The following is a 26,797-nucleotide window of genomic DNA, read 5'->3' on the forward strand; positions in this document are numbered from 1 at the left end:
AAGCTTTTCATGTCTCCTAAAGATTACCGTATGTTTTTTTTTTTTTTTTTTTTTTTTTAATGTATAACTATCCTGGAGAACCTGTTCTTTAAAACAACACCACACAAATATGCAGACTCGTGAGAAGCCAAAGCCTGCATGCAGCTATATACCCACCCTTTACAAGTGGTTGTAATTATTTTACATTTAAGATATATCCCAGCTGACTCATTTCCAGCAGGTTCTTTTTTAGGGCTGTGGAGATTAAAGATGAATTCCTTGATTAATCGTACATTTTTTTGATCGGTACTAGTGGTGCAACGGATTGTAAATAATCTGTGATCCGAACGGGTCACCGTATGAGAATCGGCACACCACGTGATCCGGAGTTTTGCTGCTGCCTCGGCGATATGAAAAAAGGCCGTGGCTTCGGTCTAGCTCCTGGAGCGGCGGCCATCTTGGTTCACCCGGCAGCGGCCTAGGTGAGCCTAGAGCGGCGCGCTGACGTCATCACCCGGCCTCAACTGATCGTGTTCGGCCAGCTTCTCTGGTAAGACTAAGCAAGCACTAATATTCCTATACAGTGGGGGAGATGTCTGTGGATATTGCAGTGGGGACTATATATGGTGGTGATCCAAAAAATGTATGTGCGTTATAATTAATCGAAATTAGTCGATTAAATCGGTTGAAAAAAAAAAAAAAAAATCTATTAATCGAACACGAAAATTTTAATCAGCAACAGCCCCATTTTATTTTTATTTTTTTTACAATTACAGACCCCCATATTGGGGTATCCCCCTATGTCCCCTTCCAGACTGTCCAAATTACCATCACCGGTCCTATTAGGTACTGGGGTGACTTCCAAATGATATCATTGGTTTTAATTTGTATATAGAGCAACTGTACGTAAGGATTTTCTAAAAATGTATTTACCATATTTAATCGGGGTATATCGCACACTTTTTTGCCCTGAAAATCAGGGCAAAATCGTGGGTGCGCGATATACGCCGATACCCGCGCCGAGTTTTGAATACTGCGCCAACATATACCGAGCGCAGTACACTCGGGTATAGTCGGCCAGTCTCGGCTTCTTCCGCGGTCACGTCCTGGACGTACAGGACGTGAGCGCGACAGTTGCCGAGCCTGCCCGAGTGTACTGCGCTCGGTATATGCTGGCGCAGTATTCAAAACTCGGCGCGGGAAACGAGCGGGGAGGACGCGAGGACGCCGCAGAAGGACGCCAGACCCGCCGAAGAAGACACCAGACCCGCCGAAGAAGACACCAGACCCGCCGAAGAAGACACCAGACCCGCCGAAGAAGACACCAGACCCGACGAGGCCGCCGCGCAAGACACCAAAACGGTAAGTACAAAAATAACTTATTTTCCACAGGATTGGGGGTCACTTTAGGGGTGCGCGGTATACGCGGGAGCGCGTTATACCGCGATAAATACGGTATGGGTTAAAAAATGCAAGTCTCAAATACATACATTTTTGCAATTGTTTCCGATGTGCCCCATTTACACTGCAACACATCCCATAGTGGGTTAAAATTAGGCCTGCAACCAACGATTATTTTCATAATGGATTAGTTGGTCGATTATAGTTTCGATTAATAACCTTAAAAATTAGCATTTTTACATACCGTATATACTCAGCACATTTTTTTGTGCTGAAAATGCCCCCCTCGGCTTATACTCGAGTCACCTTTTTGTGCCTGATCTCCCAGATTTTGGGTACCTGGTACTGGCCGGTGGTAGGTCCCCTGGACCACAAACTTGGCACACATGTAGCCACCCTCTTCCTCTACAAATGTGCAAAGTTTGTTGTCCGGGGGACCTACAGCCGGGGAGCACTGATTTTTCAAAGCCGGGCACCCCTTCCATAGACTTCAATGTTAAACGGTCATTTCTCCAGTGACTTTGGGGACCCGGTACCGGCCGGTCGTAGGTCCCCTGGACCTGGACCTTGGCACACATGTAGCCCCATTTCTTCTCTACAAGTGTGCAAAGGTTGTCTTTTGGGGGACCTACGGCCGGAAATCACTGATTTTTCAAAGCCGGGCACCCCTTTCATAGACTCCCATGTTAAACATCAGTCTAGTCATGGGCACAGCGAGGCATGGGCACAGTGAGACATGCACATGGACACAGTGAGGCACAGTGAGTCATGCAGATGGACACCCTAGGCTTATACTCGAGTCAATAAGTTTTCCCATTTTTTTGTGGTAAAATTAGGTGCCTCGGCTTATATTCAGGTCGGCTTACACTCGAGTATATACGGTATTTTTTTTTTTGGACAATTTGATGTTGGGCAGATTAAAAAACACAAATTGCCGCAAAACTGCATTACATGCTTTTCTGCAGCTTCTCCATTGAAATATATTGAACCAAAATAGCCCTGCTTTGCGTTAAAAGTCCTTACCCTTTCCAAATACACAGCAGCTAAAATAAATCACGGATGTGAACGTGTTCCATAGGAAAACATGTAAATGAACTGTAGTGTGTTTCCTCAAAAAGCACCAAAAAACAAACACAGAGGTGTGACCCAGGCCTGAGATGTTTAGTAACATAATGGGGTTAAAAAAACAAAAATTAGTACAAAAAGGGCAAATAATCGCTACTGTAAGGGGTTAATTTTTTACTGTGGGATAGTTGTTTCAGCCCTAGATAAAATAGACATATCGCAGCACACTGGCCCGAATGGCACCGCAATGCCCGGCAGCACAGCGCGCATCATGACATTGCAGTTAATGAAGTGTACATGTTGTACACTTCAAATAAAGCTTGTACAAAAAAAAAAAAAAGAAACGGGGTGGGGGTTGATCAAGAGTAGCGCAATGTCCCTCACACTGCCCCCCTAGCGCACTTGGCAAAGCACAGCGCTTGGAGCAGTGTTCGCTCTGGCTGCTCTGCCCATTTCTCAGTGGTAGATCCCAAGCAGCCAAAAGCGCCATTTGCACCCTTTATGAAGCCTTAAAAGCTATATACCCTTCAGCCATAGATCAATGCTGGTGCTGTCATGGCACTTTGCTTCATATTTACGGGCACCCCCCCCCCCCAAAAAAGTTTCCCTCTTCGGGTCACTTCCGATAAAACTATCGCATCACATCCTAACAGCCGCCAGATGCCTTATAGCCCGCCAATTGAAGAGGCAAACCACACCGACCTCCTTTGCATTGTATACCAGAATCAAAGGATGTGGAGATTATGAAGTCTTAGGACCACTTTACTGATGCAATAGAGCAGCAGTCTGGGAGCCTTGCCATTCATAAGAAGACTCCTCGTGAAGCTCTACTATTCTTCAGTGTCTGTGGTGTTGGTGTGCCCTCTTCTATGTCTTCGGCCTGTCTTATTGTTATTTTTAGAAGTTAGGACTTTATGCAATGCTTTCAGCTCTGCTTGCAGGCCTTACTAAGTTACGCTGGTCCCATCTGGGATTGGCCCCCTGGCTGATAACAACTGTGAAGCTAGACTGTTAATCCCAAATAAAAAAATAAACCTTCTGCGTGCAGTTCAGTCTTGGAAAGCTGGGAGGGGTGAGGTCCGAAAGCTGGGAGCGGTGGGGTGAGGTCCGAAAGCTGGGAGCGGGGGGGTGAGGCCCGAAAGCTGGGAGCGGGGGGGGGTGAGGCCCGAAAGCTGGGAGCGGGGGGGGTGAGGCCCGAAAGCTGGGAGCGGGGTGAGGCCCGAAAGCTGGGAGCGGGGGGGGGGGGGGGGGGGGGGTGAGGCCCGAAAGCTGGGAGCGGGGGGGGGGTGAGGCCGGAAAGATGGCAGGGGGGCGAGGCCCGAAAGATGGCAGGGGGGCCGAGGCCCGAAAGATGGCAGGGGGGCCGAGGCCCGAAAGATGGCAGGGGGGCCGAGGCCCGAAAGATGGCAGGGGGGCCGAGGCCCGAAAGATGGCAGGGGGGCCGAGGCCCGAAAGATGGCAGGGGGGCCGAGGCCCGAAAGATGGCAGGGGGGCGAGAAGATGGGAAGGGGGTGAGGTCCGAAAACTGGGAGGGGTAGTGTTGCAGCGAAAACTGGATTTTATTGTTGTATGGCATGCACATAAAGAACCAGAAGAAGACTTTGCTCACATTATCATCTGGCATTTCCTCACACAGAAAGGTGATCTTAAAGTTGGTGCAGAGGAGTCTCCCGCAGACCCCGCGCTGAGATCCTTCCTCCTGGGAACACTTGAAGACATTGTTGGCTTCACAAAGAAGCATCTCACCTGCAAGAGACATAAAGAAGATCTGGTTACTGCTGCACCCAATGACACGCCAGTCCTATTGAGACACTTTCCGAAACAAAATTAAACGCCCAACTTGGGTACATTTGTATCCCCCAACCCATAGTCCATCGCATCTACAATGAGAGAAAAAAGTATTTGATCCCCTGCCGATTTTGTACATTTGCCCACTGACAAAGAAATGACCAGTCTATGATTTTATTGGAAAGTTTATTTTAACAGTATGAGACAGAACAAGAAAAAAAAAGTCTCGAAAAATGCATTTTAAACAAAGTTATATATTTTGGTTTGCATTTTAATATGTGAAATAACTTCTCCGATGAAGTCATGTGACAGTGACGATACGCTTCAGACACTAGGACACTGGAAGTGACGTTTGCACGGTGCGAGCTGCTCGTTTCCGATATACACTACATTACTGTTTTAAATGCGAGTACCCTGTTTGTTATAGGTTTGAATAAACCGCTGAGTGTTTAAAACATATTACACTACACTCTATGGCCCAGATTCTCATAGGACTTACGACGGCGCAGCGCCATGTACGCCGTCGTAAGTCCTAATCTGAGCAGTCGTATCTATGCGACCGATTCTTAGAATCAGTTACGCATAGATATCCATTAGATCCGACAGGCGTAAGGCTCTTACGCTGTCGGATCTAAACTGCAATTTATTTTTTTGCCCGCTAGGTGGCGCTTCCGTCGGATTCCTCGTCGAGTATGCAAATTAGCTAGATACGCGAATTCCCGAACGTACGCGCGGCCGACGCAGTAAAGTTACAACGTTTACGTTAGGCTTTTCCCGGCGTAAAGTTGCCCCTGCTATATGAGGCGCAGCCAATGTTAAGTATTGCTGTCGTTCCCACGTCGAAATTTTAAAAAGTTACGTTGTTTGCGTAAGTCGTTCGTGAATGGGGCTGGACGTCATTTACGTTCACGTCGAAACCAATGACGTCCTTGCGACGTCATTTGGAGCAATGCACACTGGGATATTTTACGGACGGCACATGCGCAGTTTGTTCGGTGCGGGGATTAAAATGATACACGCCCCCTACCCGCCGAATTTGAATTCCGCCGCGTGATTTACGCCGCCGCAACTTTACAGGCAAGTGCTTTGTGAATAAAGCACTTGCCTGAAAAACTTGCGGCGGCGTAACGCAAATCAGATACGTTACGCCGCCGCAGAGATACGCCCAGTGTACAAGAATCTGGGCCTATGTTTTCTCTACCCGGCCTAGTGACACACTTTGGAGCGTCTTACCTTGCTGACCACCCAGCCTGGAAGGAAGCCTTAACCCCCTAGGCGCCACACTACTGGAAGGACTTATAGGAGTTATCCCCTCTACCCCCGAGTGATTCCATTGGTTTTATTGAATGCTGCTTACCTTGCACCCAGCATTTCACTCGCACTTTGCAATTTCTTTTGATTAAATTGCATTACCTCTTGGACGGAGTCGCAGTTGCACTTTGTAACAATTGGACAATCTTGTGGAAAGGTCTTACACTTATATTGCATAAAATTAAAATCCCTGTGGTGATCAACAAATGCCACCAACAAAAAAAACATTTTAGTTTGCGTACAGTGTTGCATGACCATGCAATTGCCAGTTAAAGCGGAGGAGTTCAACCCATTTAAAAGTCAGCAGCTACAAAAAGTGTACCTGCTGACTTTTAATAATCAGACACTCACCTGTCCAGGGTTCAGCGATGGGGGCGCACAAAGCCCTACTCCTCTCTGTGGCACTGGCATTCTAACTGTGGGTGCATGGCTGTGGCTTCACAGCCGGGCGCGCACTGCACATGCACGGGCCGCGCTCTGCATGGCCGGGCAATTTTCTGGGACCTGCAACATGTCCCTGAAGATTGCAGGAAGGAAGGGGAGCGAAGGCCAAGAGAGAAGAAGGCCAAGAGAGAAGAAGGCCAAGAGAGAAGAAGACCAAGAGAGAAGAAGACCAAGAGAGAAGAAGACCAAGAGAGAAGAAGACCAAGAGAGAAGAAGACCAAGAGAGAAGAAGACCAAGAGAGAAGAAGACCAAGAGAGAAGAAGACCAAGAGAGAAGAAGACCAAGAGAGAAGAAGACCAAGAGAGAAGACCACATCAAGGCTCATAGTTGGTGGTGTAGGCCATGTTTAAGTTGCGAAACGCGACTGTACAGCGTTAATCGCGGTGGAGCATGGTCCCGAATTATCTTCCAAGAGTCTACTGTCCGCATCCAGCATGGAGGCTGGGCAGAGAGGGTGCTCCTGGGTATGGGACCACACTTTAATAGGAGAGCCCCGTGCTCCAGGAGTCAGCACTGTCTGGTCTCACTTAATGAACTATTACACATAAAAAGGAAATTCTATTTTTACTCTTCCAAACCTTGGTTTGTGTTTTCAGTCCACCGATTTCCTATTTTACTTTTGGTTAATTAAAAAGAATAAAATAAAATACGGAGAACCTCATCTGGTCGGAACAGACATATAAACAAGCTCATTGCTCACCCCTTCCTTCCTTTCAATACATATTACATCAGGGGAATGGTGACCACTGAGCACTTCCTCCGGAGGAAATAACCCAGAGGGCTGCTGACAATAGAACAGCCATGCAAGACGGACAATGCAAGAGGAAATGATCTCAGATACAAAGCAGAACACGCAATTTCTCGTTATTACGGATGATCATCTGTGCTTATCTTTAAAAAAAATTAAAAAAACATCAATATCCAAATTGGCCTGTGCGGATTGTAGTTCCATGACACATCTACCGGCTGGTATTTAAAGAAGAAAAATTCCTGAGCTATGCCACTCATGAGATTTAACCCCCTTTGCAGGATAGAAGGGGGGGGGAGGTTTTGGGACTTAAAATGAGATGTGTTTTAGCTGTATGCGATTAAATATATATATATGGGATATAAAAAATGTTTCCATAATAGCCAGGCTCAAAGTTACCAACCAAAAAAGCACTAAACCAAATGAATTTGTCTAACTGTATGCATTAAAAACAGAGGTTTAGTTGCACGCATTTGCAAATACCTGTGTGAGCTGCAGGCCGCGCCAAGGCACTCTGTGTACTGCAGTCCTAACTATGAATTTATTATAGCAAGAAGTAAAAAAAAAATATTGCCTTTTTTAAATTGTCAAAAAAATTTTGTTTATAGAGCAAAAAATAAAAACCGCAGAGGTGATCAAAATACCACCAAATGAAAGCTTTTGTGAGGAAAAAAAAAAAAAGGACATCAATTTTGTTTGGGAGCCACGTCGCACGACCGCGCATTGTCAGCTAAATCGACGCAGTACCGAATCGCAAAAAGTGCTCTGGTCTTTGGCCAGCGAAATGGTCCGGGGCTTAAGTGGTTAAGCTAGTGCCTTCCCCTTTCCCTTCTAAATGTTTTTTTTTCCCCCCTTTGTCTGAATTTCTCACTTCCTGTTTCTCCTCCGTAAGCTTGCCCCCATCTAAGGCGTTCTGGCTGGTGGTTAGTCAGCCAGAACAGCTTACTGAGGAGGAAAAGGAAGTGAGAAATTCAGACAAAGAAAACATTTATAAGGGAAATAGAAGGAAATGGTAAGTGAACCAACAATGCACTAGCTTAAAGGAACTCATTTATAAAAAAAAAAAAAAAAAAAAAAAAAAAAAAAAAAAAACACCTTTACAACCCCTTTAAAACCACTTATGGGCTTATCTTGTCCAAAGACATGCTGGTAGGTAAATTGGATCTTGTATATATATATATATATATATATATATATATATATATATATATATATATATATATATATATATATATATATATATATATATATATATATATATATATATATATATATATATATATATATATATATATATATATATATATATATATATATATTATGTATGTATATCTGTGTGTGACTGTGTGTCCCTAGCGTGTCGAGATCCTACGGGGTAAAATGACCGCACCAGCCAATCAGACACTGGCTGGAAAGCGTCCAGAGGCGATTCAGTTCGCATCTGTAGCGCTATACAAGTCATTCATTTATTCATCTGAGAGCAATGGGCGCTATTGGCTCCAGCTGCTGTCAGTCAAATCCAATGAGGAGGGAGCAGGGAGGGCTGACCCACACTGGGTGGTCAATAATTGGACACGGGGGGGGGGGTTGGATTAAGCCCACATGTGTGCCCACATAAAAAGTGGCTTAATACGGGGGCATTTGGAGAAAAAATAAAAAAACTGGAGTGACGATGGGGGACCCGAGAAGAGGAGGTCTGGGGACACAATGTGCAATACTACCGCACAGCACGGGTAAAACAATGTTTGTTTTTTTCATTTTTTTTTAGCTTTACAATCACTTTGAGGTCAGTAAAAAAGTATTTAAGAAAACAAAGATGTCAGTATACCCAAGTCCCAAGACCCCAATTTTAGGGACACCAAGCTTTGAGCCGGGACTGACAGACCAACGGTTTAAAGAGTTAAGGCGGCAGGGAATTAGTAGGATAGTTCATTTTTCAAGGAATAACTATGTAATGACCCGGGAGGAGATTGAAAGTGAGTTTTCTGAAAACCTGGACAGCTTCCGGTTAATCCAACTCAAAGCATATATACGGGCAGCCACGCAACATATGGCAGAATTACGAGTGTTGTCTGACTTTGAGCAGGTGTGTTTAAAGGGAGAGCCGTTAAGGCACTCAGTCTCAGTTTTGTATGCGTTGGTGGTAGACTTAGAAGCTCCACAAGAACTGGCCTTCCTACAAGCATGGGAGAGGGACCTGGGAATTACTTTTTCGGACCTACAGAAAAAGAAAATTTTGCTATTTACACATAAAGCGTCGATGGCAACTAAATATCAAGAGGGAGGGAACAAGATGTTAACCAGGTGGTATAGAACCCCGGCAGTATTGAATAAGATGTTTCCACAAGTATCCAATCAATGTTGGCGGTGTCAAAATGCGGAAGGCACCATATTACATATTTTTTGGGAGTGTCTCAAAGTGCGAGATTTTTTGGAAAATGGTGGCGGAAACAGTCAAAAAAATTACAGATGTGTCTCTTGAAGAAAAACCGTCAGTGTTTCTCTTGCATGATATCCCGTTATCCAATGAAAAATATAAAAATTCTTTAGTAAGACATCTACTTATAGCAGCAAAAGCATGTATTCGAGTCTTTGGAAAAGTACAGTAGCCCCAAAAAAACGCAATGGATAGGGAGAATAGCGGAGATTCAACAAATGGAAAACCTGACTATGATATTAAAAGAACAGGAAGGGAAATATCAGGAAGTATGGTTACCATATGAGGAGTATAAGAAGCAGAACCCATAGAGGGGTGTAGGGGGAGGGGGGGGACTTCACCTCGGGTAGATGTTTTTTTTTATTTTTATTTATTTTTTCTCTCTTGTGTTTTTTTTTTTTTTTTTATTTTTTTTTTTTTTTTGTTTGTTTGTTGGTCTTATATATAAACAGCATTGGACAAGATGTGTATGGATGATAACTAGGAGGCTTAGTCGGATCTGAGGAAAATGTTGTGTTAATAATAGAGAACGATAATTCAGCGGTTCGGAACTAAGGGATAATTAGCGGTAAAGAGGATAGGTGTAATCTAAACATAAAGGAGTGAAATAACAGGATAAGTGGAAGAAAATTGTTATCGAAATACTGATATGTGTCTGTTTACTAGTGCATAATGTTATTGAGGTTGCTGTTAACAAAATAAAGTATTTATAAACAATCACTTTGAGAAAACCAATCGCAAAATGACGTTCGCTCATGCAGGGTGACTGCAGAGTGTCAGGGGAGAGCAAAGCAAACCCAAGATGGAATCACCCTATGAAAGGAAATCATTGTGCATGAAAGTAAAATTCAGGTCCAAGGGGGGGCTTGGATAGGTAGAGAAGCAATCCAGAAATATACTCAGAGTTTATTACCTGGCAACAACAGGACATCATCCACCTTTTCGGCTTGTTCCTTGTCTCTGACATCTATTTCCTGCGGAGGAAAGAAGGAAATATTTGAAAATGCACACAGAGATACATGGATGTTAGAAGCCAGACATTAACAGCAGGTAGTAGAAAACCCATCCACAATCCAGAACAGACCGGTAAAGAATTTGTCATACACCGATCTCTGCTCAGTCCACCAGACATCAGACACATCAATATCAGAGACCGTAATGCTTCCTAATGGGTTACAAACTATTTGATTCCTCTTAAAAATGTAAGAGAACGTCTACTGCCTAAAATCTGTGGGGTCGATTTACTGATACTGGAGAGTGCAAAAAAAGGATTTTTGTACTCACCGTAAAATCCATTTCTCTGAGTTCATAGACGGACACAGCCTTCATTGACCTTAGGGTTATGCTTCTTCCTACCAGGAGATTTAGGCAGAATTCTACAGCACTTAAGGTGTTAAAAACTTTCCTTCATGCTGCTCCTCCCAGGGGGCGTGGCTCCCCCAGGCATAACCCACACCCTGCTTTAGCAGCCTCAGTTCGTAACAAGCAGTACAAACAAAGGAGGGGTGGGTGCTGTGTCCGTCTATGAACTCAGAGAAATGGATTTTACGGTGAGTACAAAAATCCTTTTTTCTCTTTCGTTCATAGACGGACACAGCCTTCATTGACCTTAGGGACGTCCCCAAGCAGTGTCAAAAAAATTCGAGGGGTGGGAAAAATAACACAGCAAAAACAGGTTACACCCCAAACAAAAACCGGAGTTACTCAACGGAGGAACTCCAACCTTAAACTGCCGCCTGTAACACCCTGCGGCCAATGGAGGCATCCGAAGATGCACTCACATCCACCATATAAAACTTTGAAAAAGCGTGGACCGACGACCAGGTCGCAGCCTTACACACCAGTAACACAGAGGCTTGGTGTCGGAAGCCCAAGAGGCCCCGATCGCCCTGGTCGAATGCGCCGTGACCCGAAAGGGAGGCGCCCGCCCCTTCAGGGCGTAGGCCTGAAGCACAATCCGTCGGATCCACCTGGAAATGGTGGCCGACGAAACTGCCAGGCCCTTACTGGGACCGGACACAGACACGAACAGCGAGTCCGACATCCGGAACGGAGCTGTCGCCGACAAGTAAACTCGAAGGGCCCGAACCACATCCAAAGAATGTAAAGTGGCCTCCTTCGGGTTCTTCGGCTGAGGACACAAGGATGGAAGAACAATGTCCACATCCAAGTGAAAAGCCGAAACGACCTTAGGGAGAAAAACGGCTGCGGCCGCAGCACCACCTCGTCCTTACGGATGACCAAGCAGGGAGCCTTGCAAGACAAGGCCACCAGAACAGACAGACACCCGTCTGATCGAGGTAATTGCTACCAGAAATAAAATCACCTTTTGTGACAATAAAACAAAAAACCTCCCGAATGTCCTTAAAGGGAGCATCCCGAAGCACTGAAAGGACAAAATTCAAGTCCCATGGGGGTAATGGAGGGCGCACCGGAGGGGCCACCTGCCAGACCCCCTGACCCAACGCACGCACCCAGGAGTGCTATGCCAAGGGTCGCTGCAAGTAAAAAACAGCCAGAGCAGAAATCTGGCTCCTAACCGTACGTAAGGCGAGAGCCTGAACCACTCCCTGCTGCAAAGACAGCAGAATCCTGTACACAACGCATGTACGAGAGTGCCAGTTCATCTCCCCACACACAGAGAAGTAGGCCTTCCATGTATGAGGAAAAAACCTACGTGAGGTAGACCTCCGTGCAGGCAGCACGGTAGAGACCACCGAGCCCAATAGGCCTCGGTCCTTAAGCCCCTGGCTCTCAACAGCCACGCCGCTAAGGCCGGTGGCTGTGAAACAGGGTGGAAGATTGGACCCTGTAACAGAAAATCAATTCCCAGGGGAAGACGCTAGGGGGCGTCTGCCAGCAGACGCACCTGGTCCGCGTACCAGAAGCGACGCGGCCAATCTGGGGCAATCAGGACCGATAGAATCCCTACAGCTTCTACTCTGCGCAGCAGGCGAGGAAGAAGCTTCCGAGGAGGGAAGGTGTAAAGTAGGCGACAGCGACCCCAAGGAGCCACCAACGCGCCTGACGCGTCCGCCCACGGGTCCTTAAACCTGGCCACGAACCGTGGCACCTACCGATATAGAGACGGGACGCTAGAAGGTCCACGTCCGGAGTGCCCCACTTTCGGCACAGACCCCGAAACACCTGCGGGTGGAGAGACCACTCTCCTTGGCCCAGTGCAGTGCGACTTAGGTAGTCGGCTAGCCAATTCCGTATTCCCGGAATGTACCCGGCCGATAGAGCCGGAACGGACCCTTTGGCCCACCGAAAGGATGCGCGCGACCCCCGTCACTGCAACAGAACTCCGTGTGCCTCCCTGATGATCAACCTACGCCACGGACGTGGTGTTATCGGACAGGATCCTGACCGGTCGGCCCTGTAGATCCAGGGACCACCTGGTAAGGCAAAGCTTGATTGCTCGGAGCTCCAGAACGTTGATCAGTAGGCAGGACTCCACCTGAGTCCAGTGCCCCTGGGCTGACTGGGTGCCCCAAGCGCCCCTCCCCAACCGGAGAGGCTGGCATCCGTCGTGACCACTGTCCAGTGGCCTGCAGAAAAATGACTTTCCGGCCCGAAGCACCGGAAACGCCAGCCACCATACCAGGGGAGACATGATCAGATGACTCAACTGAATCTGGTAATCCAGAGATGACGGAAGCTAGTCCCATCGTGACAGCAGTTCCCTCCGTAGTACCCTGGCGTGGAATTGGGCATACGGAACCGCCTCGAAAGAGGCTACCAACTGACCCAGAACCTTCCTGCAGAATCGCAGAGATGACCGCTTCTGGGTCGGCAACTGCTGCACAGCAGATAGCAGAGTCTGAAGTTTTTCCGCTAGGAGAAAAACACTCCCGCCCCGGAGGAATCCAGGACCAGTCTCGGGTATCCCTGAGACGGAATCAACCCTGATTTCAGGACAATCCAGAAACCAGCCGAACACTCGGAGAGCCTGACACGTGATAGACACGGCTCCACCAATGCAGAGCTCGAAGAAGCTCGTAGGAGAATGTCGTCCAGACATCCCATGATAACAAACCCCCGCTGTCACAGCCGGGCCAGTATCGGTACGAGCACCTTGGCGAAAACCCGCCGAATGGGAAGGACACCATTGAAAATGGTCCCCCCCGACCGCAAAGCACAGAATCTCTGGTGGTTTGAGGATATGCAGGTACACGTTCATGACATCCAAGGATGCCAGAAAAACCTGACAAAAACAAAACGAGGTACTTGAGGCCCAGGATCGACCGGGCCCCATCCTCCATGGGGACACAAACAGAATGGAGTAAAACCCCGAGACCGTTCCAACGAGGGAACTGGCACAATCACTCCCCTGACCAGAAGATCCTGGACAGCCCCTGACGGAGTCAACCGGCGAACCGGAGGAGGCCAGAAGCCGGAGGGAAAAAACCTGTTTGGCAGACAAGAGAGAAACTCAATCTTGTACCCCAAGGAAAACACTTCGCAATGCGAAGCCAGTCTCCCACCCGAGACACGGGCGGGAGCAGACCTTCAGGCGGAAGCAGGTATGTCCGCAGACTTGTTAGGCATGCGGTATCCGGTGCGCTGCTACCCCGCAGCGGGGATTCAAGCACCATGTAGACCTACCCCCACCGCACAGGGCGAGCGAAAAAAACGCTCGGAGGTAGGCAAGGAGGGTCCTTGCACAGGGCGAGGTCCCTAGCCCTTCCCAAACCGTGGGAACAGCATGCGCTTACCACCTGTGGCATCCTCAATGATGCCAGTCAGGGAAGACCCAAAAGGACCGTTCACCCTTAACGGTGATCACCAAGGCCACCTTAGAGGTCCTTCTTCCAGCTCCTGCAGCAGGAGCTTCGCCCTTTTAGTCGGGGCCTGCCAGGGCCCCGGCCAGAGCCGGCCTCACCGCCGAACCCACCACCGTGAATAGGGAGCGGGCCACGGCCTCCACTCTCCTATCAGCGGGATCCTGAAATGCAGGAGCCCCTTCCACAGGCAATGTGGTGGCCTTGCGCAGTCTAGACACAGGGGGGTCCACTGGCGGAGGAGAGACCTACTTTTTTTTTTTTTTTTTTTAAAGCCCCCCTCAAGGGGGTAACGGGTTGCAAAGTTTTTTGACAAACTTTTTGCGGTGCATCCCATTCCTTGTATAACATATAGTCCAAATAAGGAACACAAGGAAACACTTCAGCGATGCGTGGTAGTCTGCTGGTACTGACACGGAGGTGTCTCCGCCACATCCTCAATTTTTAGAGCCTCACGCACCGCAGAAACAAGAGCTCCAACAAATTCTTGCCAGCAACTGACTGCAGCAGAGTCATCCTCACTGTCCATAAGGGTTAAAACCCGCAGCCTCTGACATAACAGAACCAGAAAAAAACAGCGATTCTGTGTCATCCCCAGAAGCAGGCTTCAGGGAGGGGGCGCTTTTTTACCCCCCATCCGGGCACTAGCTGCTTCAAACCTGGCAAGAAACCCAGGACAGCCAACATAACAGATGTGGCAGGGGGAGGGGCGGTAAGGGTTAACTCAGGCATAGCTTGAGTTCCATAGTGTCAGCGCTGAGTCACCCACCCTGCAAGGCAGGACAAAAAAACCCCACTGGTCACCTCCTTGCTGCTATTGCAGAGCATGGGGGGCCCCCGGTATTCACCACCCCACCCAGCTGCAGAGGGAGCTGAAAAACCTCAGGTGTGCTCTGATGTGCTGACTGTGATGTGTATTCACCTCATGGAAGATTCACAGCACTAAAACTGTAACAGCACTAAAACTGACCAGAGGCTGTGCCGAGTCATCTCAGGGAAGAATCACATCGTTACCAAGGAGATTTCCAAGATGGCCACCATCTGAGGTAAAAATTACCTCATAGAACACAGCAGCACTGACTGCTTTGTTACCTCAGAAAAGAATCACAGCGTTACCAAGGAGATTTCCAAGACGGCCGCTGTCTGAGGTAAAAATTACCTCATAGAACACAGCAGCACTGACTGCTTTGTCTGTTACCTCAGAAAAGAATCACAGCGTTACCAAGGAGATTTCCAAGACGGCCGCTGTCTGAGGTAAAAATTACCTCATAGAACACAGCAGCACTGACTGCTTTGTCTGTTACCTCAGAAAAGAATCACAGCGTTACCAAGGAGATTTCCAAGACGGCCGCTGTCTGAGGTAAAAATTACCTCATAGAACACAGCAGCACACAGCAGCACCCCCCAGAGTAACAACACAGTCCCCCTAACAACACACGGGCCCCGGTGGTAACAAAGAAAACCCAGGAGGCCCCCCTTCACAGCCACTACCCAGTCAGGGGAAGGAGGGAGAGGAAGGGGAGAGAGGAAAGCAGGGCGGACCCTCAGTCGACCTCCCCAGGGAAACCACCAGCCAGACCACTTACCTGAGTAAGGGGCCACTACTTACCTGTCCTGCGACTACCCGGCTGGAGGTATCCCAGACAGAACCAACGTCCGTAAACGGCATGGCTGTCGGCCAGACACACTGTGACAAAGCCATAGAGACCGGTCATATGTGTGCCCTAGAACCAAAGTTCCCCGGCCGCCCCTGGAGCAATGGGGCCTGTCGTGGACGTCCCAAAGCTGAGCTGAGGGCCGGCACACGCTCGAAGGCCGAACATGGGGGGACTACAAGAGTCGAGGACCCAGCCTGTCACCCAGTCGGCTGTTGATAGAAGAATCGCAGGATTCAAAAATGCAGGAACAAAATAATAAAAAAAGCGAGAAAAATCGCCAGAAAAAAAAAAAAACTCCAGAGATAGCCTTGACCTCCTGTCGTTAGGCAGAAAACAAACTGAGGCTGCTAAAGCAGGGTGTGGGTTATGCCTGGGGGAGCCACGCCCCCTGGGAGGAGCAGCATGAAGGAAAGTTTTTAACACCTTAAGTGCTGTAGAATTCTGCCTAAATCTCCTGGTAGGAAGAAGCATAACCCTAAGGTCAATGAAGGCTGTGTCCGTCTATGAACGAAAGAGAAATCCGGTGCAGCTCTGCATAGAAACCAATCAGCTTCCAGGTTTTATTGCCAAAGCTTAAAGAGGAACTGCAGTCTGCTCACATAATTTGTAACAAAAACATCTTTGCCATTCTGAAGCTTCCCTCCAACCACTTTGCATATTATTTTATTTATACTGCGATTCTGTACTTGTCAAATATGCTGCAGAAATCTCCCTACACCAAGTCTGGCTGCGACCATTTTAACTGTGGGCAGCTATAGCTGCTGCCTGTTCACTTCCTGGATTTATACAGACACACACATCCAGAGCCCTACTGCTCTCATTGGCCCTCCCTTCCTGGCAAACACAGGAGCTATGCATGATGTCATAAGCCTAGGCCCTCTCTCTGATCCCCCCCTCTCTCTCTCTGACACCCCCTTTCTCTCTGACCCCCCCCCCCCCTCTCTCTCTCTGACCCCCCCTCTCTCTCTGTAATATAAGGGGGTCCAGTGATGCAGGGTGCTGTGTAATGTAAAGGGGTTCAGTGATGCAGGGTGCTGTGTAATGCAAGGGGGTCCAGTGATGCAGAGTGCTGTGTAATGTAAAGGGGTGTGAAATAAATTTATATATATATATATACACATACATACATACACACACACACATATGAGCGTATCATTTTTTGTTTTTTGGTGGGGGAGTGGATCTTGGGTGGGAGTTCCCACACTTTTTTCCCCAAGGACTTGACCCCTGGTAACAATCCTGGCATGTGCCGGAAATGTAACTTTTTTTAAAATGGTTTAATGGATGGGGTTACTTCCGCCTTATTGGTACATACGGGCACCAAGCTGGCCATACATAATAGACAAAAAAGAAAAAAAACAGGACTTCTCCATCCACACAAAACGGCGCAAATGAACCTGCTGGCTTTTGTATTCCGACAGCTGCTAGCGCCGGCTGTCAGAATACCTGAACACTACCTACCTGTTTTGTTAGCTTTTGTTGAGCCAGCAAGGCAAAAATGATGTTGCTCCCGATCCATGCCTGCGCAGATGTACTGAAGGGCTCTGTCTGGCCTGCAGTAACCGGTGGCACATCTGCGTGTGTGCGTCCACATGATGCAATTAGGGAGGTACAGGACTGTTCAATCAGCGTGTGTGCAGACCGAACATTATTTTCTGTACCCTCCTAATCGCAATATGTTCACACCGGCACAGGTCTGTCGCAGGACTCCACCGGGTGCTGAATGATGGAGATAGCATGTATCAGACCATCAAAGATGGCGGCCCCAGTAAGGGGACAGAAGTGTATACTGTACACGGTACTGACGTAGGAAGTTTATAGAAGCAGACATGAAAGGAATATGGTAAAACCTGATTTATAGTAAAACAGTCAACTCATTGTTTGGAGAATGTAAGACAAGGGAGTGTTCCCATGTCAGGAGCGGAGTATTGCAGCACAGATAATAATGTATGTATTTATAGGTCAGGCTGCTTAATAACCCCCACCATGTATGCCAACTAGTTTATTTAGAACATTCAAAACCAGCAATTATCATACTGAAACCAGACACATCATAAAAGATCTAGTATAAACTTGTCAGTACAGCAAAACAAGGGGGTAGTACAGAAAGAAGCACTGCAGAGAAGTCTGGGAGACAAGCCGATTAGTACATTTACTGGATGGTAGCGGCATTTTTTACTTTGGAATCTATGTTATGCAGTCAGTCAATTAACCCTATTAACTTAAAAAAAAAAAAAAAGGGGGGGGGGGGGTGAAGAGGTGCACCTGACAACTCCAGCAAGATTCAATTTCTTTAGCACAGTCCCCTCCTTTTCTGGGTGTGTCTATTTTCTGTGCTGGCCCAGCTCCTTAGCCCCTCCCTTCATAAACTTAAAGCGGAGGTTCACCCTAAAAAAACATCTATGTACCATCCCATCCAGCATACTTACCGTTTAATCCTTTACTTTCTTTTCAGACTCCCGCGGGTAGTAGGCGTTCCTATGAAGAGGGGAACATGATTGACGTCCGGCTATGGCGCGTCACGCATTCCGAAAAAAGCCAGACTAAGTCTCGGCTCTTCACGGCGCTATACGGCGCCTGCGCACGGACTAGGAGCTGACTGTGCAGGCGCCGTATACAGCCGAGTCCTATTTCGGCTATTTTCGTGACGCGCCATAGCCGCACATCAATCATGTTCCCCTCTTCATAGGAACGCCTACTCCCCGCGGGAGTCTGAAAAGAAAGTGAAGGATTAAACGGTAAATACAGCGGAAAAAAAAAAGGCATACTGTAGCTGACGCAAGTATGCTGGACGGGATGGTATATAATTATTTTAGGGTGAACCTCCGCTTTAAGTAATGGTTGGTGAAGAAGTGCAGGATGATACTATACGGTGACTGCTGTATAGTGCGCACTAATGATTGTGGCAATATCTTATGTGTGGTTTGAACATCGTTTAGATATGCGTGCGCAACTTACTTATGCGTTCGCTTCTGCATGCGAGCTCGGAGGGATGGGGCGCTTTAAAATTTGTATATATATATATCACACACACACACACACACACACACATATACACACATACACATATTATAATAATATATATTTTTTTTTTTTTTACAGTGTCCCTTTAAATTTTATAATTTTTTTCTGATCACTTTTATTCCTATTACAAGGAATCTAAACATCCCTTGTAATAGCGATAAGCATGACATGTCCTCTTTATTAAGTGATCTGGTGTAAAAAAAAAAAAAAAAAACACACGAGGAAGGAAGGAAAAAAAGTCCATCTGCCCGAGGACCAAAAGTGACGTTGGAGGTCGCGCCGATCGTCCAAGGGCATAGAGCCCAGCGGGGGCCATCCTCCCCTCACTCCGCTTCCTGCCTAGCCATCTGCCACATCGGATCTGTTCTGGGCTTACTGGCGGCTCCGGTAAGCTTGGAAATAAATGGGATTTTTGTTGCATGGCACACATCGGAACAAGTTTTCCCCATGAAGCAAGGAATAAAATTTGTTTGGGACTTTCACATTTTTCCTGTTCTTACAGACATTATACAGGAGATGGTCAGAGACGGCAGACAAGATACAGGAGATGGTCAGAGACTGCAGACATGATACAGGAGATGGTCAGAGACGGCAGACAATAGTACAGAAGATGGTCCATTAGACCCATTTCACACTGGAGTGGTTTTTCAGGCGCTTTAGCGTTAAAAATCGCGCCTGAAAAAAGCCTCATCTGCAATCCCAGTGTGAGCCCGGGTGCTTTCACACTGGAGCAGTGCGCTTGCAGAACGTCCAAAAATGTCCTGCAAGCAGATTCTTTGAGGCACTTTCGTGTGTGTATACACATCAGCGCCCCCACCTCTGCAGGCGCCTGGGTGCAAAGCACCCTGTCTAGGATCGTCCCTACCTAAAAAAAAAAAAAATGTTTACAGGCAATTTATGTTTTTTTTTGTACTGTTCACAGTTCCCCTTTAATGATGATGTGTACTAACCGTTGGAATCCAGATCTGCCCACCTCCAGCCATAACAAGAGAAGATGAATATTGAGAACCTGATCCTTCTACTGGCAGTTTGTACCCTGACCACTGTTCTCAGGTCATTAGGAGAAGCTGGCTCTGGTGCTCAGCCATCCCGAGTATCAAACACTGGTAATACATTGACTAAAAAAGAATAAAATAGCTTCCCTGGGAGTGCGCCATTAGAGAAGGCATCCATCCAAGGCTGGAAACTGGCAGAGGGGAATGTGGAGAATTCCGAATAGATGTCCTGAAGCAGAAAGGCGAGCTACACACTGATCGCCCTACAGCAGCTTCCAAAGTGAGCTCGTCAGGAGAGATCGGCTTCTGGGCTGCCATTACAGAAATGCCAACTTCCTGGCTGCCATGATAATCCAACTTCAATGCTTCCAAGACACCGACCTGAACAAGTACGCTGATCAGGAGTTGTGACGTCACTCAGACTGTATACTTGTTCCAGGTCAGCGACTCAAAAAGTCATAGGTAATCCTGCAGTTCGCTTCATTTTCTTAATGGATACAGCCCCATAGAGGAAAAAAAGGAGGAGGTGTGTATATATTGATATCAGGATACCATTAGAGCCGGTTCACACTGGGGCGGGACGACTTCGGGGGCGACTCGGCAAGGCGTCCTGAAGACGATTTCAGAGACGACTTGCAAAATGACGTCTGTATAGAAGTCAATGCAAGTCGCCCCTGAAGTCGTACAGGAACCTTTTTCCAAGTCGGAGCGACTTGCGTCGCTCCTATTAGGGCCCTTTCACACGTCCGCTCCGTTCGTCCGTGTATTACAAGTCCGTTTACGGACTTGTAATACATCCCTATGGGATCGCGTCCGTTAGCGGATGGAGCATCCGCTAACGTCCGCGACCATCTGCGTCCGTCAGGATCCGCTTTTGCGGACGGAAGAAAACCCTATTTTTCTTCTGTCCGGCGGAACGGATCGGATGCAGACGGACAGACGGTCCGTCTGCATCCGATTCCCCATAGGGGAGAGCGGAGGAGAGACAGGGCGGTCTCTGCACTGTGTGCGGGGACCGCCCTGTCCGCCGACAGCTCAGCGGGGATCACCGCTGAGCCGACGGACACACACGCAGCGGACACAAAAACGGTCCGCTCCGTGTGAAAGAGGCCTTAGAACGCTTCTGGTGAATAGAATGATAGGAAAAGGGGAAAGGCAGTCTCTAGCCCCCCTTTTCCTCATGGGAAAGCGATGGACCTTATGGTTCCAGGTTTCCTCAGGGGAGCAGTTGGCTCCCTCAGGTAAATTGGCGGGCTCTTTTGCCCCTGCAGTGACCTCTTACTGCAGGGGAATTTGGCGGGCTTGTTGCCCGACAGATGACCTCTGGAGTAGTAAGCCCGGGAAAACCCAGTTTGAACTGGTAGGAACCAACCTGGTTCTGGGCTATTTAAACAGGGTTCCGTTAGCTCAGGCTCATTCGCCTCAGAAGACTTAGGAGCTGTGGTGTTCTTTGCCCTCCCCCTCCCCCTTTTTTATAATTTTGTCGCGGTGTTTATTATGTGGTAGCATCACCTTTGATTTTTTTTTTTAAAAATCAACAAAGGGGGACTAGCTATATATTTATATTATATTGGTATGTGTTATTATAATATTATTATTAGCTGATGCTATGGTCTTTATGTAAAGCTGGGTAGTTTTTATTGGAAGCCTGAGCCGTAGTGGCTAGGTTAGCTTTAAGGCTTATTTTAAGGTTATTTATTTATGAAAATATTTAAATTATTTGTTTACCTTTTGAAACCAATATTAAACACTCGCGGCCTTTATCATCCAACAAGTTGTCTGATGTCTCTTATTTAAATTTAAAGTATTACGGGTATGTTCCGTCTGCTTTTCCATGGGACGCGACTTGTCAGGCGGCTGAGTCGCCCGACGAGTCGCCCCAGTGTGAACCGGCTCTTACTGTTCTGACCTGTTATTCTGGAATGTAAACCTAGATCAGTAACCTAAAGCTGAACCCCAAATGTCTCCTTTGCAGTGGAGCTGTGCCAGCGCTGTATGGGTTATCTGCTCATTTAGTCTGAGGGATGAGAAAAGCCATTTACCTGATCCTTCTCTCCCCTGGCAGACGGCACTCCCCCAGACTCTGGCAGTGGATTGTCCCTCTGTGTCCTCCTGTCCAGTGCAGGCCTATGGACTAGGATTGCCACCTGTCTGGGATTCACTCCAGGTTTTAAATCATCTGTCCCGGTTTCAGTCCACCTGAAACCCGGACACAATATTTAGACAGGAATGTAACTTAGAACAGGGCCTGACAAGAGAGTGAGGGGGCACTATGCACACCATATCAGAGCTGCAAACTTAGGGGCAGATCCACGAAGCATTTACGCTAGCGTATCTATTGATACGCCGCGTAACTGCTAGGTTGCTCCGGCGTATCTTTCTTTTGTATCCACAAAACAAGATACGCCTGAAGCTGTGCTAGATCCGACTGGCGTACGTCTTAGTACGCCGTCCGATCTAAGGTGCATATTTACGCTGGCCGCTAGGTAGCGCTTCCGTCGAATTCCGCGTCGAGTATGCAAATTAGCTAGATACGTGAATCCACAAACGTACGGCCGGCGCATTTTTTTACGTCGTTTCCGTAAGGCTTTTTTCGGCGTATAGTTACCCCTGCTATATGAGGCGTACTCAATGTTAAGTATGGACGTCGTTCCCGCGTCGAATTTTGAAAATGTTACGTTGTTTGCGTAAGTCGTTTGCGAATAGGGCTTTGCGTAGAATGACGTTCACATCGTAAGCATTGGCTAGTTGCGGGTTAATTTCGAGCATGCGCACTGGGATACCCCCACGGACGGAAAAAACGTCATTTACGTTGGGTCAAGTAAAATTAACATAAAACACGCCCACATCTTTAACATTTGAATTCCGCGCTCATACGCCGGCAGATTTACGCTACGCCGCAACTTTAGAGGCAAGTGCTTTGTGAATACAGCACTTACCTCTCAAAGTTGCGGCGGCGTAGCATTAATACGATACGCTACGCCTGTCGAAAGTTACGACCCGCTACGTGGATCTGGCCCTTAATCGTTAAAAAATAAATTTAAAAAACACGTGATCTCGATCTCTATTGCAGTTTCCAGATTCTTTCATGTAACGGTTGTAGAGACTTCTCTGCTCACTCTGGCAGTCTGCCATGTTTTTAAAGTGGTTGGAAACCCTTTACACCCACTTTAACCTACAGGTAAGCCTAGATTAAGGCTTACCTGTAGGTGCTGGAAATCTCTCCTTAACCTACACTGTTTAGGAGATATTTGCAATGTCCCCGAACGATGCCTTCTACTGCGCATGCGCCATCTTGAAAGGGCACACTATGCCGTTTCAAGATGGAGTCCCGCCGTGACTGGCGGCTCCGGCCAGTCACATTGCCGGAGTTCACGGCTCCGGAAGGAGGAGGGGTGAAGAACGGACGCTCGCTGCCAGAGGAAGACGGGGACATCGCGGGCTTCTCCTGCAGGTAAGTGACACATAATGGGCTAGTATGCCATGCATACTAGCCCATTAGGCTTTACCTTTGCAAGGAAATAGAGAGGAAGTTTACTTCCTCTTTAACAACCTTGTCTGTGCTAGTAGATTATTAGTAATTATTATATTTTAATTTTTTAATGGGGGTTTGAAGGAGTTCCAGGCTTTTTATGTTTATTTAAAGTCAGCAGCTACAAAAAGTGTAGCAGCTAGGTTCCATGCACACCGGAATAAAAAACGTTGCTTCTACAGGAGTTTTGTGTTCTGCCTGTAGAAGCAACTCAATGTTATCCTTTGTGTCCATACACATTAGGACGTTTACAGACATATTTTTAAGAACAACGTTTAGAGGCAGGAAAAAAAACCCTTCTCATTCGCTTTTCTGATTGGAGCTCACTGGCAGAAAAAAAACCGTAAAACTCTCCTAAACTCATCTAAACTTTGTACAAAAAATGCTCTATATGGACGTTTTTTACTGCAAAAAGACCAGACTTTTTTTAAGCCTAGTGTGCATGAACCTAAATAAACAGACTTACTTGTTCAGAGCCTAGCCAGCGATGCACCCGGAGCGTCGCTCCTCTCCCCCGGCGACTCTATTGACACTCTGTACACCTGGCCGTGACAGCTTTCGGCTTTCACGGCCGGGCATGCACAAGACGAGTTGCGCTGCGCTCTCGGAGTGAACAGGCGATCTTCTGGGGCACGTCACAGAAGATCACCTAGAGGGAGGGGCCGCCAAGGCGGAAGGAGGAAGTGGAACAGGAAGTCCCACTCCAAACGAAGCCCCCCCCCCCCAAAAAAGGACATGTAAGGGGGTGAGGAGTACTTAAAGCGGAAGTTCCACTTTTGGGTGGAACTCCGCTTTAATAATTTATTAAGCAGTAGTAGCAATACCCTAACAATAAATAACCCTAACCCAATCTTAAGGTGGTTGTATACCCAAATGTTTAACTTTTACCTACAGGTAAGCCTATAATAAGATTTACCTGTAGGTAAAATGAATATCTCCTAAACGGTTTAGTAGATATTCCCTATGCATGCAGCCGCTGATGTCAGCGGTGCATGCGCTCTGAACTCCCCAGCTTAAGGTCCGGCAGCGTTGTCGAACCTTGCCGGGAAGAAAACTTCCACCACATTGCGGCTCCGGGCACTCCAAGCGCCGGAGCTGCGAACCCAAAAGACACGCCGAGGGAGCCGACATCTCGACCTCGGCGTGTCTGAACCGGGCTCTGATACGGGGGCTTCGGTCTGAGGCAAGAATTTCATAATGAGCTAGTATGGTAAGTCAGTTTTTCAGGCGGACCTGATCGGACACTTCATTCACTCCTATGAAGCGGCGGAGGTCAGCAGGGACATGTCCGCTGCTATCCAATCCGTGAAATCCAGGCGAATGGTGACCCCATTTTCCATCCAATCCCATCTGATCCTCCAGGCGGCCATTTTCATTCGATCTCCCCCATAGAGGAGAGCAGGGCTCTGACAGCTTCATCCCTGCACAGTGAGCGGAGATAGACCTGTCATCCGCCTGCTCAGCGGAGTGATCCCCTGCTGAGTAAAGCGGAGTCCGCTGGGCGGATTGCCAATGTGAAAGGACCCTTACAATAATAAATATATAATATCTCTCACACACACACACACACACACAATAATAAAGAAATAAAAGTGCATGAAAAAGTGAAAAAAGCTTTAATAGCAACAGAGAGTTCAAAGCTCAAAAAATGATGCATAAAAACAAAAAAGCCGGCAAAACGCTCAAAGATGCTACGCTTAGGCGTGAATGCAGCGATCTCAGAAACCCCATATAATGTCCAGACACCCCCCCCCCCAGCACCCCAATCTTGTGCACCTTGGACCGGCCCTGTTTATGGCCTCGGTTTACTAGAAATAGAAGAACGCGGAGCGCATCAAAAACCCAACAACTAGCACAACAAAGGAAAAAAACAAAATTTAAAGTTGGCCTATGAAGTTCCCCTCCCCGATCTGTTCATGTAATGTTCTTCCATCAAGGTAAAAAGTAGGACCTGCCCACCCCCCCCCCCCCTCCACCACACCCGTGTGCAGCAACTTGGCAAACAGGTCCTGCCAGGACTTTCACAATCACGTATCCTGAAACCCCCGCCCTGTACTCAGGTCGTCATAAAAACACCACACGTGAGAAAGTGCCGACCACATCTGTGCGTTTTGCACGCAGTTTTGCATGTCAACCATAGTGCAACCCATTAACTTCATGGGCTGCCCTATGCCGCCTGAAAAGAAGCTCAGGCTCCTTTTTGGGCAACAAGCGTGGTGCGTTTTTTCAAAAAATGCATAAGGCCATGATCCCAACTTACGATCTGGGACAGCGAACAAAATTGGTGCGATTCTGCAAACGCAGGACACCGCTTCAGGACCTCTAATGCGATTTTTGCCCCACAACAAGTCTTCTCTTTCCCAGCAACCTCAGACCCATCAACATGGAGGATTCGGAAGCGTCCTTTTTAGATGTTAAGACTTTCATCCGCCTGGTGAGAACCCACAAGAAGCTGAGCGATGCCCATTACAGGAACCACGCCAAGCAGCAGAGGGTCTGGGAAGAAAACGACATACGCTGCTTGACCAAAACTAAAACACCTGAAGTTTGAGAACACTTGTAGATTGCAAAAAGCGCACAAAAAAAAAAAAAAAGCTGTTTTTAAACCCGAGGCTCCATGGACATTTGGAGTTTTTTGGGCAGAGTCACTGCGATTCTACCCATGATCTCAAATCGCACTACAAAATGCATGTTCGAGTGCCATTCCTTTTAAACCACTTCAATACCGGGCTTTAAAACCCACCTCCTTCCCGGGCCTATTCTGGCACTTCTTTCCTACATGTACAAATCCTCATTCTTTTGCTAGAAAATTACTCAGAACCCCCAAACATTATATATGTTTTTTTAGCAGACACCCTAGGGAATAAAATGGCGGTCATTGCAACTTTTTATCTTGCACCGTATTTGCGCAATAATTTTTCAAACGGCTTTTTTTTGTAAAAAAAATGGTTTCATAAATTAAAAAACAACAAAACAGTAACGTTAGCCCAATTTTTTGGTAAAATATGAAAGATGATGTTACGCCGAGTAACTAGATACCTAACATGCCACGCTTTAAAATTGCGTACACTCATGGAATGGCGCCAAACTTCGTTACTTAAAAATCTCCATAGGCGACACTTTAAAATTTTTACAGGTTGCCAGTTTAGAGCTACAGAGGAGGTCTAGTGCTAGAATTGTTGCACACGCTCTAACGCACGCGGCGACACCTCACATGTGTGGTTTGAACGACGTTTACATACGTGGGCGGGACTTACGTGTGCGTACGCTTCTGAGCGCGAGCTACCGGGGACAGGGGCATTTTAATTTTTTTATTATTTTTTATTTGACTTATTTCTTTATTTTTTACACTTTTTTTTACACTTTTTGTTTTTTCAATCGCTTTTATTCCTATTACAAGGAATGTAAACATCCCTTGTAATAGGAATGTGTGTGACAGGTCCTCTTTAAGGAGAGATACGGGGTCAATAAGACCCCACATCTCTCCTCCAGGCTGGAAAGAATGAGATTGTGAAAAAAAATTCACAGATCTCATTCCAACTAGCCGCAATTGCGGTTTGTTTACTTACGGGGACCCGGGCGTGACGTCATCACATCGCGCCTGGGCCTCCGACGGTCATAGAGATGACT

The 26,797-nt window shown here is 47.3% G+C and overlaps 1 protein-coding gene across 1 annotated transcript in view; it reads right to left on the reverse strand.

Annotated features, from left to right (window-relative positions):
* Window positions 1-26,797, reverse strand: part of MTMR12 (myotubularin related protein 12) — a 109,150-nt gene that overhangs the window by 56,365 nt on the left and 25,988 nt on the right. The window contains exons 2-3 of the mRNA XM_040337954.1: window positions 10,088-10,148; window positions 4,055-4,191 (exon numbers count right to left, since the gene is read on the reverse strand). Of these exons, the coding sequence (XP_040193888.1) occupies window positions 4,055-4,191; window positions 10,088-10,148 (198 nt within the window). The remainder of the gene's footprint in view (window positions 1-4,054; window positions 4,192-10,087; window positions 10,149-26,797) is intronic.

This window comes from Rana temporaria, chromosome 1, assembly GCF_905171775.1.
Source record: "Rana temporaria chromosome 1, aRanTem1.1, whole genome shotgun sequence".
In the NCBI taxonomy this organism is placed as follows: Eukaryota; Metazoa; Chordata; class Amphibia; order Anura; family Ranidae; genus Rana; species Rana temporaria.